Source organism: Larus michahellis, chromosome Z, assembly GCF_964199755.1.
Source record: "Larus michahellis chromosome Z, bLarMic1.1, whole genome shotgun sequence".
Classification (NCBI taxonomy): domain Eukaryota; kingdom Metazoa; phylum Chordata; class Aves; order Charadriiformes; family Laridae; genus Larus; species Larus michahellis.
In genome coordinates, this window is record NC_133930.1 from 1,461,595 (window position 1) to 1,480,053 (window position 18,459).

The following is an 18,459-nucleotide window of genomic DNA, read 5'->3' on the forward strand; positions in this document are numbered from 1 at the left end:
TTCTGAATCCAAAACTCATCATAAATCTTTTGTAAAACTCCTTTGACAAAGCCCAGCCTTTGCCACCGAACACGTGACTGTTAAACTGTTTTTCTGCAGATCTCTATTTAAATTTAGAAACCCTGATATGCTGATGAAGACTCCAAACTGGATGATTACATCTAAAAGACCTGAACGTTTGCCAGCTACTCATGTTTTTTATAACACTCCCCTTCCTCCTGCATACATGAATCAATATGTGCAATGAACAGTTATCAACAGAGTAAAGAGCAAGAGGGTGAGGGGAGGAAAGTCAACTCCACAGCTCAGAAAGCCTGTCCCGATAGTTGGGGCCGTCCTCCAACGGTAGAAACAGCACCGCTCCACTAAACAGTTTGCTGGTTTACAGTTAGTCAGCCCAAAGGCTGGCCAATACAGCTCGATTTTGTTACCATGGATCCTTTCTAATTTCCTTCCAAAAATATTTTTGGAAGCACCAGGGGAACACAGGGCTGACCACGATCAGCCAGGGGCCATCGTTAGCCCTGTAATTGATCCCCGAATCAACCCAAACCTGTCTTTCAGAGCATCTTCATAGCGAAGCATCTAATGGAAAGTCTGAATCAAGATTAAGACTAGGAGAATTTCTATTTTGTGCTGCCTACAGATAATGGACTGTATGTATAGTAAAGGGGAAAAAAAAAAAAGGAAACCAAGCCGTATCAGTTTGGTAAAGGACAAAAAACAGCAAGTGGAGCCTACTGATGGCTACAGCAGCTGTTAGAGCTCTGAAACACTGCAGCCGCCATTCCCGTAGAGATGATGTCCTTTTAAGACACCCTCTTGCTAAAAAAAAAGCAGCTTCCTTGAATTTCATTAATTTGCACCACTGTGCAAGTGGCCCATACTCTCCTGCCTGAGGCTAGCAGGAACTAAACTGAGCGTGCAATGCTGTCCGAAAAGAATTGCCCGTTCGAGACTGCCCTGTTACAGATACCCGCTGCAGACACTGAGGACCTGACTGAGAAATGCCACGCTCCCAGTTGGTACCGGCCTCCTCTGGAGCGAGAGGACAGCCATCAAGGGGAAGGGACCAGCTCTCTGCCACTTCTGCTGGGCTTAAACTGCAGCCAGGGAGATCTCAGTTGCACCTGACAAAGGAGTAAAGCGTTTTAGTGAACAAGAACCAAAGCTGCTGTTACAGTAGTTTAAGCTATTTGCTGTATACACCCTTGACACATTTGTGTTTCTATACGTTGCTGCTTTTCCCAAAATCTTCAGGCTAGGTTTTCAGTTCCTTTAATACCAAACCTCCGTTAGGGTGGCAAACGCACTTCACTATATCCCAGGGGTTTACCTAGAAACACAGAGGCTTCTCCGTGGCTGAAATGCAGCTTTACATGTTTCCCTCAAACCCCTAAAGGGCCAGTTTACACTGGATCCCAGGGAGTGTTATACAGGTAAATGCCTTTGATTGCACTTCATCAAAAGCCCTTCTGCAATCCTCAAAGCAGTTTCCCTTTTGCTGTCAGAAGGGTAAAGAAGATTTTTGGCATAACTGGAAATTAATGCCTTTTGTTCCCTATTGCTTAGGACAGGCTTGGAAAGTTCTTAACACTTGGAGTGTCCCTTTAAACAATCTCTGCAATAATTGTTAGCCACAACAGCAGCTACACCTCCCTCCACACAGTAAGGCAGATTTCCACTCCCTGCACCATTCTGTTTAAATAAAAACGTACAACAGTGATCAAAACGGTTTGGCTTGTCAAATAATCTGATCCCATTTATTGTGGCTTTTTAAGGACTGTGAATTGCAAAGAAGGTTCCTCGAGATATAAAGTCATTAGTTCTAACAAGCTAATGGCTATTATCCATTTAAATCACTGCTTTTGAAATAGTAAATCATTGCTTCTTTCTACAGCAGACAGTCTTAAGTGAACACTGAAGCAGTCTGATTATTCCATAAAAGGTTTTAGGAATTAAAGTCTATTGTACTGCTCAGGCAGAAATTGGTTATCCCAGAAATCTTAACCCCTTAAAGCTGCAGAGATAACAGCTACTTTTCTCTTCTGAGGATGTACCGGAGAGAAAGGTCTTCTCATGTCTTGACTCCCTGTGATGCTCCTCCCAGGATATTGCTTGTGCCTGCGACTGTGCCGCTACCAGCAAGCTTCCCAAGGTATGTTTTTCCTCTCTCTGTGCCAGTGGCCTTCTGCTCGCATGAGGGCTTGGCAAGCAGACACCAGAAACATCACCTCCAAAGTTCTCGCATGATCTGGTTCTCCTTCTGTCTCTCAAGAAACATCCATGCCCGCCCCACCCCAGTTAATCCCAGCCCTGCCAGGCCCACGCCAATGGTGCCAGGAGCGGACACGGTGGTTTAGGGGCAAACAAGCAAATGAAAGGTTTTGAGGGCAAGAACGAAGAGTGAATTAGGACCTGCCACATGCAAGATTAGCAATGAGTTTTATCACTCTAAGATATGGGAATTAGCCAGTTCTTCCAAGATTTGAAAGGAAACATAAATCTTAAAGCTCCTTTCCTGATACAAAATTTCAAGATTACACGGTCCACTGCATAGCAGTCATCCCAGAGAATTATACATTGCTTGATAAACCTGCTGTGGTTTAGATCACAGAAACTGCCTATTTCCATGCTGTCTGGCCATTTCATAACGCTGCATTCACTAGAACGGAGCACAGGGAATACCGCAACAGGGAGTACTCGGCTGCAGGCACAGGGTAACGCTTCATCTCGGCTGTCAGACACGGGTACCTCCACCCAGGCGACCAACATCACCATGGGGTGGCAGGGGGGAAAGACCGATCGCCAGGCTCAAACTTTTTCCTAATGCCATCCAAATCAAACCCAGACCTGCTGTATTATGGTACTGACAACATTGTTTCACATGCCACATTTCAACACACAAAATGCAAAACACAGACACTGCTGAATTACTCTCGGCTATTTTGCTTCTCAATGAAAGAAAGAGCAAAACCAAAGCTTTCGTGGGAACCAGCACAACGTATACTTATAGTCGCCTATGCAGCAGTTCTGAGACCAAATACCTGCCACATGCTAACAGGAAAATCAGCTTGGAAAATTGAGGCTGCAACGCATGAGCAGTGAGAAAAGAACAGCTTCTCCTTGGAAAAAAACAACTATCCGGCTCTCCCAAATGCAAATCGGAACTTTCAGCTTGCAGATACACAAGTCAGCAGTATACAACTGTATTTTGTGACATGCTCTCAAGGGCAGTATATTTTTCAAGACACTATTATGCCAGCTTTAAACAGTGACAGCATGTATTTCAGTAATGACCAGGTTGTGATATGTCAGCCTTAGCAGTTTCTAGGCACGCTCTAAGGGAGTGTGTTGCTACTCCCCAGTTCGCACATTTTAGCAGGCTGCAATATATTGCTGTTTCTTTGAAGGCAAAAATAAGCGCCGCACCATGAGAGCTGTCGCTTTTCTCTGCAGCTGTTCAAACTTCCCTAGCACCATGTTTTAACAGAGCTTTCCAACAATGCTGTGTGCAAAACCGCCAACAGTGCCTTCTTGCGCATTTACTTGTAACACCCCATCTTGAGAACTTCACACACAGCCAAAACCCACCAGATTTGTTGAGAAGAGTTTTTCAGCATGGGAAAACTGTTTCTCCTTGGAGTCAAAGTCTGATTAAAGAACTGGAAGAGGAGTCACACTCTCTCTCACTGGTGTGAATTAGCATAACTCCAAGACTCAGGCCTTTTTTTCCCCCCCATATGCCAGCAAGTATGCAACACATTTTACCTTTGGTATTTTTTTTTTTTTCCGCCTACAGCCCACAGCATAGAGCTACTTTAAAAGAACTTTTATAAAAAGAGTTCAGGAGAGGCAAAGTATTTCTCTGCTACTTTGTGTACCTGCCTTCCTCCTCCTGCCACAGCCACTCGCAAAGACGCTTCAGTTAAACTCTGCAAAAGTTGTGCTCGGCTACGAACTTAAGGACCAAACCTGTTTCCATGATCCCTGCAAAGTGCATAGAACCGCATGAAAGAGCCGTCTCCACAATAATCTGATCTAATAGGTATAAAAGAGTATTAACCATACATTGGCATAACAATACTGTTCGTGGTATATCTGAACCGGCTTTTTTTTTTTTTTTTTAAATGAAAAAGCGCATTCTGCTTCCGTCTCAGCAGATCTTTTTATATACTTCATATCATATTCTCATCTCATTCCTCCACCCAGATTAGGGAGTGACAGCAGACACTGCGCCGTAAAAACGTGTCTGCTCACGGAGGAACTATTTCGGGCTAACTATATTTGGCCATTCTGGAATAATTCATTCTGAATTCCACTTCATGCTTCACACGCACCGCTCATTTACACCCATCATTCACTAGACGCTTTCTGCCGCCCCTTCCCCTTCCTACCAGCCAGCTCTTTTACGTTCGCAAGCTCGAAAATGCAGCATATGACAGAAATCTATACACCCCACACCCCCACTGCACCTTTCCCGGACTGTCATGAGGAGAATACAGTCGCGATAGTGGTCGCATGTCGCGGGGGGGGACGGGGGACTCCCGCCTGCCGCTCCGTTCCAGCCCGGGCCCCGTCCTTCCCTTCCCCAAGCAATTTCAAAGCACCCCGCAAACGGCTCCCCACCCCGGGTCTCCATTTTACCCTCCCCTCCACACACGAGAAGTCCCAGGGCCGCCCCGCCGCCGGCCTGGCCCACCCGCCTCGCCTCAGCGGGCCGCGCTAACGGCGGAGCCGAGGCCGCCGGCGAGGCGGGAAGGGTCGGCCCCGCTTCCCCCGCGCCGCCGCCGCCACCACCCCGCTTCTTCCTTCCCCCTTCTCAGAGACCTGTTCTCCGGGAGCGCCGAGCCGCCTGCGCCTCTTCCCCTGGCTGTCGGCGGCAATGGAGAAGCGGGGGGGTGGGGGGGGAAGGAGCGAGGCGCGGAGCACCTCCCTCTGCGGGAGCCCGGCGCCGAGGCTGGGCTGAGGCGGAGGCGTCGCTGCCGAGGGCCGGCGCACGGATGTGGGCGCTCACCCCCCGGGGGAGAACGGGGCGGGAGGTGACGGAGCAGGGAGGGGGGCGGACGGGTTCTCCTGAGGGAAAGCACCCTCCGCCCTGCCTTCGTGAGACTCGTGCTGGTGAGGGGGAGATCGCCATTCCCTCAGGAATGGTGCCCAGCCAGCAAGAAGCAGGTCAGGAGACCTGGAAGATGGGGTCTCATGGTAGAGCCCCCCCCCTTTCCCTGATTTCCCCTCAGGCGAGCTGGCCAGTCACCAGTGGAGGGGTTCCAGCTTTCTCCCTGAGGGAACCAGGGGCCTGAGCTGGGTCCCTGAGGGAGGGTCCCTGCCCCAAGTGGGACCCAGCCATGACCTTCCTCAGCCTGGCCGTCATCTTCCCTGGAAGAAGGAGGAGGAAGAAGAAGAAGAGGAGCCAAGTCCCACCACCCAGCCAGTCCCAAGTTGTGCCCTGCCATGGCTTTGTTGAGCATTGGGGTTTTACCAGCAGTTCTCCAGGGCCTAGTCCAGAGCGAAGTGCAGCTGTAACCTGTTACTCATCACCCCCCTGAAACCTGAAGAGAAGAAATTTAAAGGGCTTCTTTCCACAGCCTTGCAAGCTCAAGTTAACTCATTTTTCCCCATTAATCCATCTCCTGGTTCCAAAAACTCAATCTGAGGCATTTCACCAGTCGGGCTCTATTTCTAACCCAGTATCCCGAAACCATGAGGATCGAGCTGTGCGGCTGCGAGAGCTCATCCAGTGCTAACCCGATCACTGTTAACCCAAGTGCTCGCTGCTACTGAAAAAAACCCCACCATTATTTTGTTTAGTCTGGAGAAAAGGAGGCTGAGGGGAGACCTTCTCCCTCTCTACAGCTCCCTAAAAGGAGGGGGTAGCCAGGGGGTGGTCGGTCTCTTCTCCCAAGGAACAGGCGATAGGACAAGGGGAAATGGCCTCAAGTTGCGCCAGGGGAGGTTTAGGGTGGATATTAGGAAAAATGTTTTCACGAAAAGGGTTATCAAGCATTGGAAGAGGCTGCCCAGGGCAGTGGTGGAATCACCATCCCTGGAGGTATTTAAAAGCTGGGCAGACGTGGTGCTGAGGGACATGGTTTAATGATGGCCTTGGCAGTGTTGGGCTGATGGTTGGACTCGATGATCTTAAAGGTCTCTTCCAACCTAAACAATTCCATGATTCTATGATAATAGAACCTAATTTCTGCTACAGGCTTGTCATTACGTGAGGGTAACTCTACCCCAACTTCAAAGGAATTCGGTGTCTCCATCGCAGAGCACTCGAGAAGCCTCACGGGGCTGGGAGAGCTGCGTTCTCTCTCCAGTCCTGCGCATTGGTATTTGTGTGGAAAACAATAACAACATTTGCGCTACACGGCGGATGACTGGCACATAGTACTAGCATAGCTTGGCCCCAAAATATCTGCTTTAAAAATAACAACGCAATAGGCAGGAGAAGGAGAGAGCTGAGTGGGGGAGAGCACAGAAAAACAAGGGCTGGTGTTACCCTGCATACTTATTCTGGCAAGGTTGTAGCACATCGCAAAGCCCTTGGGCGGCAGAGCTGCATGTTCAGAGGGAGATTTAATGATTTCACACGAATCCTTGGACTTGTGGTTTCAGCAGAACGTACTGTGAAGTTATAACTTGCAATTCCTCTTTTATAAGTCATTTTTGTGTGTGTGAGGTCACTGGTGAGATGTGATGGGGAATGCTGAGGTATCACGCTGATAAAGGAGGCTGATAGACAAAACACATCATCGGGTGAGAAACAAAGAGTGGAGGTTTGAGCTTCATACCCTACTTAAACATATAGGAACCCTCTGCCATTATTTTTTCTATTGATTTCTGTGTGTCCAGAGAAACTTGCCAAACTGGAATAGCTGCAGGTAACCTTTTGTGATCCCAGGGAGGACGATCCAGCTGCAGATCCTGTGTCCGGTCCCACTTCCTAGCACTTACAGCCACTTGGAGCTCTGTTTGAATGGTTGCTGCCCTTCCCTGGGGTTTGTTACTGGCAACGTTTCCAAACAGTGCTGTCGCTACCAGGAGAAAAAGGGTTTTTCTGAGCAGTTTTGTTCTTGGGGCTGCACAGCTGACGAATAAGCCTTCTTACCGATGGCGCACACATCCTTTTGGAAAAATCCTTTCCATGCAGCTCAGCTGGGAGCAGCAATCGTTCAGTGTGAGATCAGTCAGACCGCACAGCGTTAGCTGCTGCGACATCCATAAACGGGTTATCGCTGGCTTGGTTGCCCCTTTCCCCGCTGGTAGATGCCCAGTGCTCGTAGGCAGAGGAGATCAAACTGTTGGCAAACATTTCTTTGAGGCCTCGCAGCTCAGAACTTCGCACCCACACAGCATCCGACAAATTGGCTTGCGATCAGCAGTGATTCAGTGTGGCCACACAGGCAATTAGTAACTCTGCTGGTTGCCAGCTCTTTTTATATAACTGGAAATGTTTTGCGATGACGGACGGTTTCAGACAGAAGCATTTCTCTACAGCCCTTGCAGTTTCTAGATAAGTTTCCTCTTTATCTCCTCCAGGCTGCTAAATGTTAAATAAAACTGTTGTATTTATGTTGCTTTTGGGTCCCTTAAATTGAAGGCAAATGTCTTACTCAGTAACCTCAGTTTCCTGCTTATTCCTCTAACAATTAAAAATTCATCGTTATTCACAAGAACAGGAAATGTGCGTGAATCCTGTTCTGTCCAGATAGAGAAATTTCATGTGAAGCAGCCGTACTAAACAAGTCCTTTACAGAGTTATGAGAGAAAATCATATAAAATTAATAATGAAAGGGTGGCGTTTCCTGATACACTTTTTTTTAAAAAAAAAAAAAAAAAAAGAGGGCTGGATCTGCTTTGGGAGTAGTAGCAGGATGTGGTATTTACATTCCCTGGTGACGAGCGTGTTTGCATTAGCTGCGATATTGCACCACAAGGAAGGCAAATATGTTATCTCACCTGCTCTCCCCGTGCCCATAGCTGGGAAGGAATACCGGCTGGCGGAATAGCTTCACTCTTCTCCAGCAATAAGGAAGAAGTTGCAGCCAACTCACTCGCTCCCCTGGTTTTCCTTTAATTATCCCAGCAAGTTATTTCTTATCCAAATTTGTCTGTAAGGCCTGCTCTACTTGGGAACAACAAAAAAATAAATCGGTTTTAACTATGTTTAGCAAAAACTGGTGTATGCCTTTAAATAAGCTGTCTCAAACCAGTTCTTGTGGCTCAGTTGTGGTTTTTCAGAGTATTAATAGCGTCAGTCTTCGGCTCACTAATGCAAGCTAAATTAATGTATATTCAGGCTCATTAAACGGCTACAAACTTCTCATGCAAATGCACCCAACCTGCTTTGGTCTTGCGTAACTCGCTCGGTGTGGGTCTGTGAGGGCTGGGGACTCCGCTCTCGTGCGGAGTCCCACGCGTCGGGGAGGGTTTTTGTCCTCGGGGCATGCGACATGCCAGCGATGTGACCTGTTGCTGGGAGCCTCAACACACGTAAACCTGCCCGGTGACCCCCCGAAGGGTTCTCGGTAGCAATTAGTGAGATTTAATGAAAGCAATCAGACATGGGTATGTCTGAACTGAGTAATGACCCAGTGTCGCTACTGTATTTCATATTTCTCATCCTGTCCTTGACCAAAGTACTCCCTGAATGGCCAAGATTCTTCAAGGAGAAACTTTCTGTGTGTTTTAAATAGTATCAAGCATGTTTTTTGGCCCTCTATGCAAAAACACCCCGCCCAGACTAAACTCACAAGCAGTAGCATGAGCCGTTTGTAAAAAGCTTATTTAGATTAGAACTTAGAAACCAGATATATGACCAAGGTGAATCTGGAGCAAACAGTTGACTTAATTACGTAAGGCCAACAAAGCAATGAGATAAGGCACATATTGCAGATTTATTTAATGAGTAAGTCTTATATGTCCGTCCTGCTTTCTCCCCTTCCTCCTCGGCTCCTCTGCCACCCGCATCCTCTCCCAGTTGTGCTGGGCATCCACGAATGGTTCAGCTCCAACCAACGAACCATCCACAAATGGTCCAGGTCCAATCAACAAACCATCCACGAAGGGCTCAGGTCCATCAATTTATGCCGGGAGAGTAGTTAATCCATTCGATCTTTCCTCAACAATAACAATGCAGCAGGATATGCTCATATTTTCTGCACCATGATTCAGTAGCCAGGGGCTAATTAGTTGAGAATAAGAGGAATGAACCAGGTTGGTCAGAAAGCGATATCCCCTTTTGCCCAAAATGATGTTAAAAAGAAATGCCCTGATTATTTGGTTATTTATTGCAACTAAGTTTTTGGGATTTGGGGTTTTTCGTCTAGAAGGTTGCCCCACATTTTCTTCAGACCCAGAAAATGTTATTTTCCTGAAAAAAAGAACATTGTCAAGGCCAGCAGATAATGACCTTGATCGTTTCTGCCTCGTCAAAAATTCAGTCTGCAGCTGCGAGTAATTTGCATCGCTCTTTAATTAAAAATCAGATCTGTTATTTAACTTCAAAATGCACCCATTTTTCCTTGTTCCCTGTGTTACAATGTTTTAAATATTTGATGTGCCCAACCATTCAGAAACAAACCGTGATCCCTTTGATGTTGCAAACACCGAGTATCGGCACCTAAATAACTCTCTGCATCTGCATTTATTTATTCATGAAAAAAAGCTGTATAATAAAGCCTGCGTTGAACTTCAGCAGTTCCTTGATTTTGACTTGGTCTCCCGTGACTCTCACTTGCTGCAGAAGCGGCAATTAGTAAGCGCTGGACAGTTGGAAACTTAATAATGTTCCTTTTTCAGCACCTGGGGCTGTTGTGATAGGAAAAAACACTCTAATTTGAACAGACCTGTCTCATTATCTTAACTTCATTTGAGCCGATTTATGACAGCTTATCACACTGTGTCAGTCTGGGTTCCTTTTCCCTAAGTTTCCTCTGGACGTTTCCATGTTATCTACAGAAACATTACAAAACCAGAACAAAACACAACAGAAAAATATTTCATGCTGGCCTAAACTACGTCTCTTTTGAGCAAGCTGCTCCTGCATTTCAGCAGAGCTAGCTGCGAATTTGCTTTGCTTTAAAATTTGCTTTAAAAATAGAAATCGTTTTTATGAACTCAGAAAAACAGGCTGAAGGAAAACACCCAGCTTCGTGCAGATACCCCTCGCCCGCCGTGGTAGCTGTGGTCTCCCCAGGGACCAAAACTGCAGGATTTTCTATTGATTTGTGTGCACCGAGATAATTAGCAAGTTGGGCAAGGAAGCTGGGGTCCCCGCTGCTCTGCCAGTCCGGTCGGGGAGGCAGGGACCGACCCGCAGGGCTGGGGGAGAGACAAGAGGGAAGACTGGGGTTTACCCAAGTACCTTGGGTGATGATGTGGGGCACTCCCGCAGCAGTGCCGATATCATTGCCAAAATCTCTGCTGGAATAAGGGAGAAAAAGCAGCCTCCAGTAGCCCTATTCAAAGATATGCATTGATAAGAATGGGATAATTAAATTAAAAAGTGGAATGGCAGAAATATAGAATCATAAAATCACAGAGTGGTTTGGGTTGGAAGGGACCTTTAAAGCCCACCCAGTGCCACCCCCTGCCCTGGGCAGGGACACCTCCCACCAGCCCAGGTTGCTCCAAGCCCCGGCCAACCTGGCCTTGAACCCCTCCAGGGATGGGGCAGCCACAGCTTCTCTGGGCAACCTGGGCCAGGGGCTCACCACCCTCACACCAAAGAATTGCTTCCCGATATCTCTAAATCTCCCCTCTTCCAGTGTAAAACCGTTCCCCCTCGTCCCATGGCTCCCCTCCCTGCTCCAGAGTCCCTCCCCAGCTTTCCTGGAGCCCCTTGAGGGACTGGAAGGGGCTGGGAGGTCTCCGCGGAGCCTTCTCTTCTCCAGGCCGAACCGCCCCAACTCTCTCAGCCTGTCCTTAGAGGTGAAATATAGGTGAAACCCCCCATTTTCTGAACCAATAGTTCAAAATGGTTTGCTTTTGTTCAAACTAAATGTATTTGCCTGGATGAAGAGGTACCGATGATCAGGTAGATCAGGTCTACGCTCAAAGCTACCAGACAAGGTGGCTGTAGAGATCTCTTCTGCCCATCTTGCCAATCCACAAGAGTGATTCAGTGAGGGCGACTTCGTGAGTCCGTCACAGAGGCAGAGGACAGGGGTAATTTAGGGATGTGGCACCACATCCTGTACAATCTGAGCCAACCAAAAAACCCACTGAAGTACCTTTGTACAAGCCATCAGCTCTCTGAAGTATTTCCATATCCTCATACATCCTCCATCCAGAATATCAAACAGAAGATGTTTTAGCTACGAGTCACATAAAAATATCTTTCTTTGCACCAAAAGTGGCTCTTTTCTTATTACTTGCAGTAGAGCGAGCGCTAAAAAGCTCTGGACAAAATTAATCTGTAAAACCTGGAAAGAGAGTGTTCCTTAATGCGCTGAGTGAGCCTGATTTGCTGGGCGCTGGAAAATAGCGTGGAGTGCCCAGAACAAGGAGTGCTTTATCCCTGCTAAAAATTAACCTAACAAGATGTCCGTAAAATTACGAGCTGCTGAGAAAAGCTTCTGGCTGCACTCTGGCTAATTAAACCCTGCGGAGGCAGCGTGTGGTCTGAGGAGCGTGGCCGCTGGCTGGGAAGTATCCAGCACCGTTGGGCACCCGGTGGCTCCTTGCAGGCACCTCTTGCTCCCCACCCTGTGCCTTTCTCTTTAGAAACTCTTCTTACGAAGAAGGAAATTAAAGCTTTACCCAAGCAGTACGCTGGAGCCAAGGGCTGTGCGATGTCGGATGGGCAGGATGGTATGGCCTGGGGAATGTCCTTGGGCTGGTGGGGACGGCAGAGGTGACCCATCTGCTGAAGCAGCATGTTGGGGTCAAGGTGCAAAACCCATCTGTAGGCTGATCTTGGGAAACTGAATCGCTCCCCCACATCAGAGCAGAAGGGGCCACAGAAACACGTGAGAACACACGTCCTGTAGGTGCTTCACGAGCTCTTCTCACCTAGTTTGGAGAAGGAACAGGTGATTTGGCCCAGAAGGAACAAATGTGGCCTAAGTGCTCCCCAGCTTTGACAAGAAGTGGCTCTTCACATTTAAATGGAAGCGTACAACACGAAATAAAGATTCACCGCAGAGGCAATCAGCAGCGCAAATTCAAATCAAGCTCATCAAGCCTTGTTAGCTCCTGCTCGGCATTGACCCAGTTGGATCCCAGGTGGCTTCTGCAGAGCTGCTCATGTGTGGAGATGCTGCAGTCCAGGGGGGCTGCTGACCTGGGCATCCAAATGAGCTTGAATAGCTGCTCAGTGCCCCGGCAAGTGTGGGAGACGCGCCGTGCATGCCATGCTGAGGCTGCTGGTGGGCATCACCACCCTGACCGTGCTCTACGTGCACTGTCCATCACCACCCCGACTGTGCTCTACACGCGTGGTCCACCACCACCTTGACCATGCTCTACACGTGTTGTCCATCACCACCCTGACCGTGCTCTATGTGCGTAGTCTATCACCACCCTTGACTGTGCTCTATGCACATGGTCCATCACCATCTCAGCCATGGTCTATGCGTGCGGTCCATCACCATCTCGACGGTGGTCTATGCACGTGGTCCATCACCACCCTGACCGTGCTCTAGGTGTAATAATTACGGTGTGCTCCAGATTCTCTCTAAGTTATTTAGTTATTGCCCTCTATGCACTGTTATGCAAAGGACGTGAACGGGAGAAAATCGTGCTTTTTCACATCATTCCACAGGCCCTGTGCTAGCTGTGTTTCTCAGGCTGCATTTTCCTGGCTATCCGAGGTCCCTCCGATGTTGCAGCTGGAATGACGTGCTCATATCAGGAGCACAACACAAACCAGTTGGCCTCGGTTTTCTAGGTAAACAAAATATCCCCCTGGTCTGAAAATATTGCTGGTTTTGAAAATATTGCTGGTTTTCCCTGGGTGTGACACTGTCCCAAGAGCGCTCACGGGCATTTGGTCCCCATGAGCAGAGCAGCAAGAGCAGGGTGGCACTGAACCTCTGATGGTGTCAGCTGGGGAATATAAACCTTGAAATACTCAGCGATTGTCAATTGAAACCTGCTTTAAAATATTTTGGGATCCGTCCAAGCCTTTTATTAGCTATCTCCTATCTCTCTGTCTTCCTCTTCTTTCGGTTTTTTAGTTGCAGGTCTCCTGTATGAGTGTTTTCACTGAGCCTGGAGCACACACAGCACGCAAGTCTTCACGCGGGGCGATCCTGTTCTCTTCAGAAAGCTAATATCTTTTATTTTCCATGGAAACAATCCGTCAAGATTTTATAATCTGGATGAGTGGTGAAAGGCTCAGCGCAGCTTAAGCCTCCTTTCTGCAAGAACTCGTAGCTATAGAGGCACAAGTTTCTTCTTATCTCTGGTGTCTTCACAGTTTTGTACATACCAGTTTTTACCAGGAAAAGTTTCTTTTCATTTCTCTTTTGCTTTGAGGATCGAATTCTCAGTGCAAGAAGAGAATTATGCAGCCAGTTTTTCTTAAAATAAAAGGTTTCTTTCTTGAGAAAATAGTCTTTAATATCAATTTTTAAATTGAAATTTCAATGCTTGCCTTTTTAAAAAAAAGTCATTAAGGAGCCACATAAACGCTCATGGAAAAGAAATGTAAAGCTCCGACACTCGAAATCCTGACTACTTGTGCATTTTGAATTCTGACAGGTTGAATTGTGACGCCTTTAAGGTCCCTTCCAACCTACACCGTTCTATGATTCTATGAAGTAGCCACTCAAAAATTCATTACCTTTGGGTAGTTTAAAGTACATTACTTCGTATAATTTACCCAAAGACAATTAATTCTGAGGAACAGAAGCCCTAGCATGTGATTTGGGCTAAATTCTTGAGTACTGATCGGAGCGGAATTTGTAATTGGCAGGCCACAGAACAAAACACATTCCGCTGAATAAGGGACTGATCAAACAAGGTGGAGACCACAGTGAACAGAGAATATCTGCTGAAAAAACAATCTTTTCCTGTCCAATTCACACAGGGAGGGAAGGCAAGGTCGAGAGCGCCCACCTGGAATGGGGGCCTGCGCCCAGGCCTTCAGCGGGCTCCCTCTGGGAGCTGATGGCCCTGGAGATCCCATTTTGTCCTGCCTCCCCGCTGTACATTACCAGTAGAGGATGAAGGGTTTCTAAAAATGTCCCCTACATCCACCTGTTGGTCTTTTAGCCAGAATGGATTTTTAATGCACATTTCTGCCATCCTTTCCAGCGAGCGCTAATGTCCCTGAACAGCTCCAGGTCCTGGCTGCGGAGATTTTTAAAAGCCCTTTTAGAGGAGGGTATTTCTTCTTTGCCTCCACGGAGGCGTTTTCATCCCAGTGGGACGGCGACGGCTGTTGTTGTTGAATGTCCTCCCCCCGTTGCCTGTGAGCTGGGCTGTGAGAGCGGCGGGAGGAGATGTCATTAGGAACCCAAAGATAGCGCCTACCATGGGGTGCGATTACGAAAGGGTGGGTTTAAATTCGTTTGCCGTGTAATTGTGTACCTTGCTCATTAGCCTTCCACTGGAATAAGGATAGTTATTTCTGTTCGCTGGACCACTGGCACATGGGCAACAGGAGAGCCAGGTCTGATATCACTCTGAAAAAAACCCTGTTCTGTCCCATTTGCCCTAATAAGGTATTTATCTTAGAAAAATAATTCTAGTGTCAAAGTTATTCACATATGAGGGACTAAACAACCGAATTGTGGCCACTTCTTCCTACCTGAGTGGCCCAGTAGGGTAGAGCCGCGAAATGCCATGGCTCCCCGGTGTGTATTCGGGGAGGAAAGGACTTAAAACCATCTCCTGTGCCCTTACTAGGAGCGCAGTTGTAGGACACGCTGCACCACAGGGTCATGCTCCCTATTCTTGGAATCATAGAATCGTTATGGTTGGAAGAGACCTTTTAAGATCATTAAGTCCAACCATTAACCCAACACCGCTGAGTTACCACTGAACCATGTCCCCGTTCCTTCCGCCCGGACCTATAAACCCAACACGCTGCAAAAATACATTGCAAAGAAGCAGCGTTGAGTTCTCCAGAGACAGGCAGTGGGGAAACACCGAGGGCTGGGACACATCGCAAGTCCCATGGAGGTAATTCAGTGCCTCAGTCAGGCTTATCAAGAGGCACTTTCCCGTTGCGATTAACCGCCCCGAACCTACTGCTCCTGGCAGCTCAGCCAAGCTGATCTCTTGGGATCTGGGGTTTGTTCCCTTTTTTTAAAGACAACTGGCGAGGAACTCCTATGGAATTGCTCTGGGCATTCACAGAGGATTTGGGAAATCTAATTTCCATCCTGCCTGCTGCTAGAAGTATTTTTAAACCTGTATTTCCCACCTTCACGAGACAGCGCACAGGAGCGTGCCAGCAGTCCATCAGCGAGTCAGATCCATGTTTTTCCACAGGTTGTGGAAAAGGCCCGTGACAAATAGTTAAGAAAAGCCAGATTATTATCGAAAGAGGTAAACTCACCGCAGGCGTGGCCAGCACCTCTGTTAGAAAACGTGATCTGCGAGCCAAACCAGGCAGAAATCGGGTGGGTTTGGGGCTGGCCAGGGGAGGAAGCATCCCTGGGGGAGCATGGCCATGGCACCTTCAGGCAAAGCTGAGGAAGAGACGCAGTGAACTTTGCTCGGTCGTTTGGCTTTGCTGAACCAGTTTGCTGCTGTAAGGCAGACCGAGATGTTGGGAGCCATAGACTCTCAAAGGAGAAAAAAAGTAAAACTAGGTGGAACTCATCTCACCCTTCCCCTGGGGAAGCTGAGGACGAGTGTCCTTATCACAGACCTTTCACCTGCTGAGCTGAACCTGTTCCAGTTTTTCAACCTCTGTTTCAAAGTAGAGACGCCAGAAAGGACTGGTCTTGGTGTTTCGGCCCGATCCAGGGGTCTTCTCACAAAATGGGAATGGGGAAAAATTCAAATCACTGATTAAGACCTTCACATCCTTGTTGAACTCCATCTTTTGATGACTTACGAGCTGAGGCAAATCCTAAGCCTCCGGGTCATTAGATACATGCACATCCTACATCTTCAGCGCAGCTAAGCACCGGTTTGTCGTCGCTGACCTCCTGGGACTCTGTGGACTATGGCTGAGGGACCATGAAGGATAACTGAGGAAAACCAGTCTGGTGGAAGGAAGCAGAAAGTAATGAAGCAAACTGTTCCCCCAAGGAAAGATTGGGCGGAAGAGGTTGGATTCACCCAGTCAAGGGAACGATAGATCTCATCTTGTCTTTGTCACCTGAGCCTCAAAGCAGACTGAAACCAAACTGCGCCGTGCAGTTCCTTCCACAAGCTAAAAAGCGTTATTAAAAAACGCCAAGTTATTCTTAAGAATTACTCCTGTTGCTCGCAGAGCTGTGCAACACTACCTTCCGGTATAATGTCAACATTTTAGTAAATAAAGTAGGAAAAATTCTGATTTCATAACTGGGACGGTACTTAGAATCATAGAACGCTTCACCGATAACATTAAAATAGTAGGTAACTTCTGGAGGGAGAATAGTTCTGCAAATCACTGTTTCAGGGGGCCAGCCTGCACCGTGGGATGCCGGGATGCAACTTGGGTTTCTTACCCACAGAGCAGTCTAAGTAATAATTACGCGTTATAATCATACGGAAATATATGGTTAATATCAAAACCTTCCTGTATAAGCAGAGGTTATTACCTTTTAGGCATCTTAGGGCACACACTAAATTAAGAGAAGTAATAATTGCTCGAATGGCACCAAGTTCTTTCAGTTACATTGTGAAATGCTATCTGGAGTATGCCGCAGAGAACAGACCGGGGATGCAAACAGGGATCGGCATTTGGATCTGAAAGAATATAGAAGTTTGTTAAATTAAGAGCTGTGTAATAGCGAATATACATAATAGTGTTGTCTAGAAGAAAAGCGATTGTTTCAAACCAAGTTTTCCAGTTCCGCCACCTACACCTATCAGTCGGCATCTGCTTCCAGAGACAGGAGATGAAGGCTGTTTGCTGCGGCGCTAAGCAGACAGCATAGTCTGCAGCCTCTGCTGAACTGTCTGGGTTATTTTTAAATATTACACATGTGAGAATAAGTGATTTAACTGTAATGAAACAGAACTGGTTTTGTGCTGCCTCTGTCTTACTGGTGTTTTCCTTGCCATCTGCTCCTCCTTGTTCCCGTGAAAATCCAGATAAGCTCTTCAAGTTCAGGTTCAGTATAACCCCGTAAGCTATGCTTTGCAGTTTCTGTAGAATTATTGGATATTTCCAGTGGAATCTAGCCATTTTAGACCAAAGAAGCAACCAAACCTTGCAGAGGAGAAATGCTGAGCCGCATGAAAAGGCTGAGCTCCAGCAAGCGTCCCCAAGGCAAGCCGGCAACGACAGGACTGGTGATGTTGCCCTCGAAGCAGACAAGAGACAATAACAATTTGTCAAAAGTATGTCATTAATGTCTATCAGATGAAGTGTTATTATCATCCTGACATGACTCGAGGGCTCCTCTCTAATCGCAGTATGGGAGGGTGGAGGTGGAGGGCTCCAGCTGCGGACTTCGGACCACCATGACAGTACGGGAGCCCCCAGTCTGGCCAAGCACATGTGGTTAACGCAACACTTTGGGGCAGGGAGGACTGGGAAGGGACTGGGAGCAGAGCAGACACTCGCAGGGGAGGAATGCCACGCATGCCACCTCTGGGAAGGGCTGTGCCTGGACGGGGTGATTTCGAAGAGCTGGGCCCATGTGAACTTCATGAAGTTCAACCAGGCCAAGTGCAAGGTCCTGCACGTGGATCGGGACAATCCCCAGCACAAACCCAGGCTGGGCGGAGGACGGATGGAGAGCAGCCCTGAGCAGAAGGACTTGGGGGTGTCGGTGGATGAGACGTTCAACACGACCCAGCAATGTGCGCTGGCCGCCCAGAAACCCCCCGCAGCCTGGGCTGCATCCCCAGCAGCGTGGGCAGCAGGGCGAGGGGGGGGATTCTGCCCCTCTGCTCCGCTCGGGGGAGACCCCCCTGCAGTGCTGCCTCCAGCTCTGGGGCACCAACAGCAGAAGGACACGGAGCTGTTGGAGCGGGGCCAGAGGAGGCCCCGGAGATGCTGGGAGGGCTGGAGCCCCTCTGCTGGGAGGACAGGCTGAGAGAGCTGGGGGGGTTCAGCCTGGAGAAGAGAAGGCTCCGCGGAGACCTTCCAGCCCCTCAAGGGGCTCCAGGAAAGCTGGGGAGGGACTCTGGAGCAGGGAGGGGAGCCATGGGACGAGGGGGAACGGTTTTAAACTGGAAGAGGGGAGATTGAGATGAGATCTGAGGAAGAAATTCTTTGGTGTGAGGGTGGTGAGCCCCTGGCCCAGGTTGCCCGGAGAAGCTGTGGCTGCCCCATCCCTGGAGGGGTTCAAGGCCAGGTTGGCCGGGGCTTGGAGCAACCTGGGCTGGTGGGAGGTG

The 18,459-nt window shown here is 48.2% G+C and overlaps 1 protein-coding gene across 7 annotated transcripts in view; it reads right to left on the reverse strand.

Annotated features, from left to right (window-relative positions):
• The window catches only part of RAB27B (RAB27B, member RAS oncogene family), a 42,158-nt gene that overhangs the window by 16,992 nt on the left and 6,707 nt on the right, over window positions 1–18,459 (reverse strand). Inside the window, exon 1 of one of the 7 annotated variants that reach the window (XR_012584858.1) lies at window positions 4,831–4,898. The exons of 2 other annotated variants lie outside the window; for them this stretch is intronic. Coding sequence is in view for 1 of the 5 variants with exons in the window: in XM_074569326.1 (XP_074425427.1) it covers window positions 4,476–4,642 (167 nt within the window). In the remaining 4 variants the exon portion in view is untranslated. Of the gene's footprint in view, window positions 1–3,884; window positions 4,029–4,475; window positions 4,668–4,830; window positions 4,969–5,482; window positions 5,509–18,459 lie in introns of those variants that run through there. 4 more of the 7 variants (XM_074569333.1, XM_074569327.1, XM_074569326.1 and 1 more) reach the window with 4 other exon arrangements.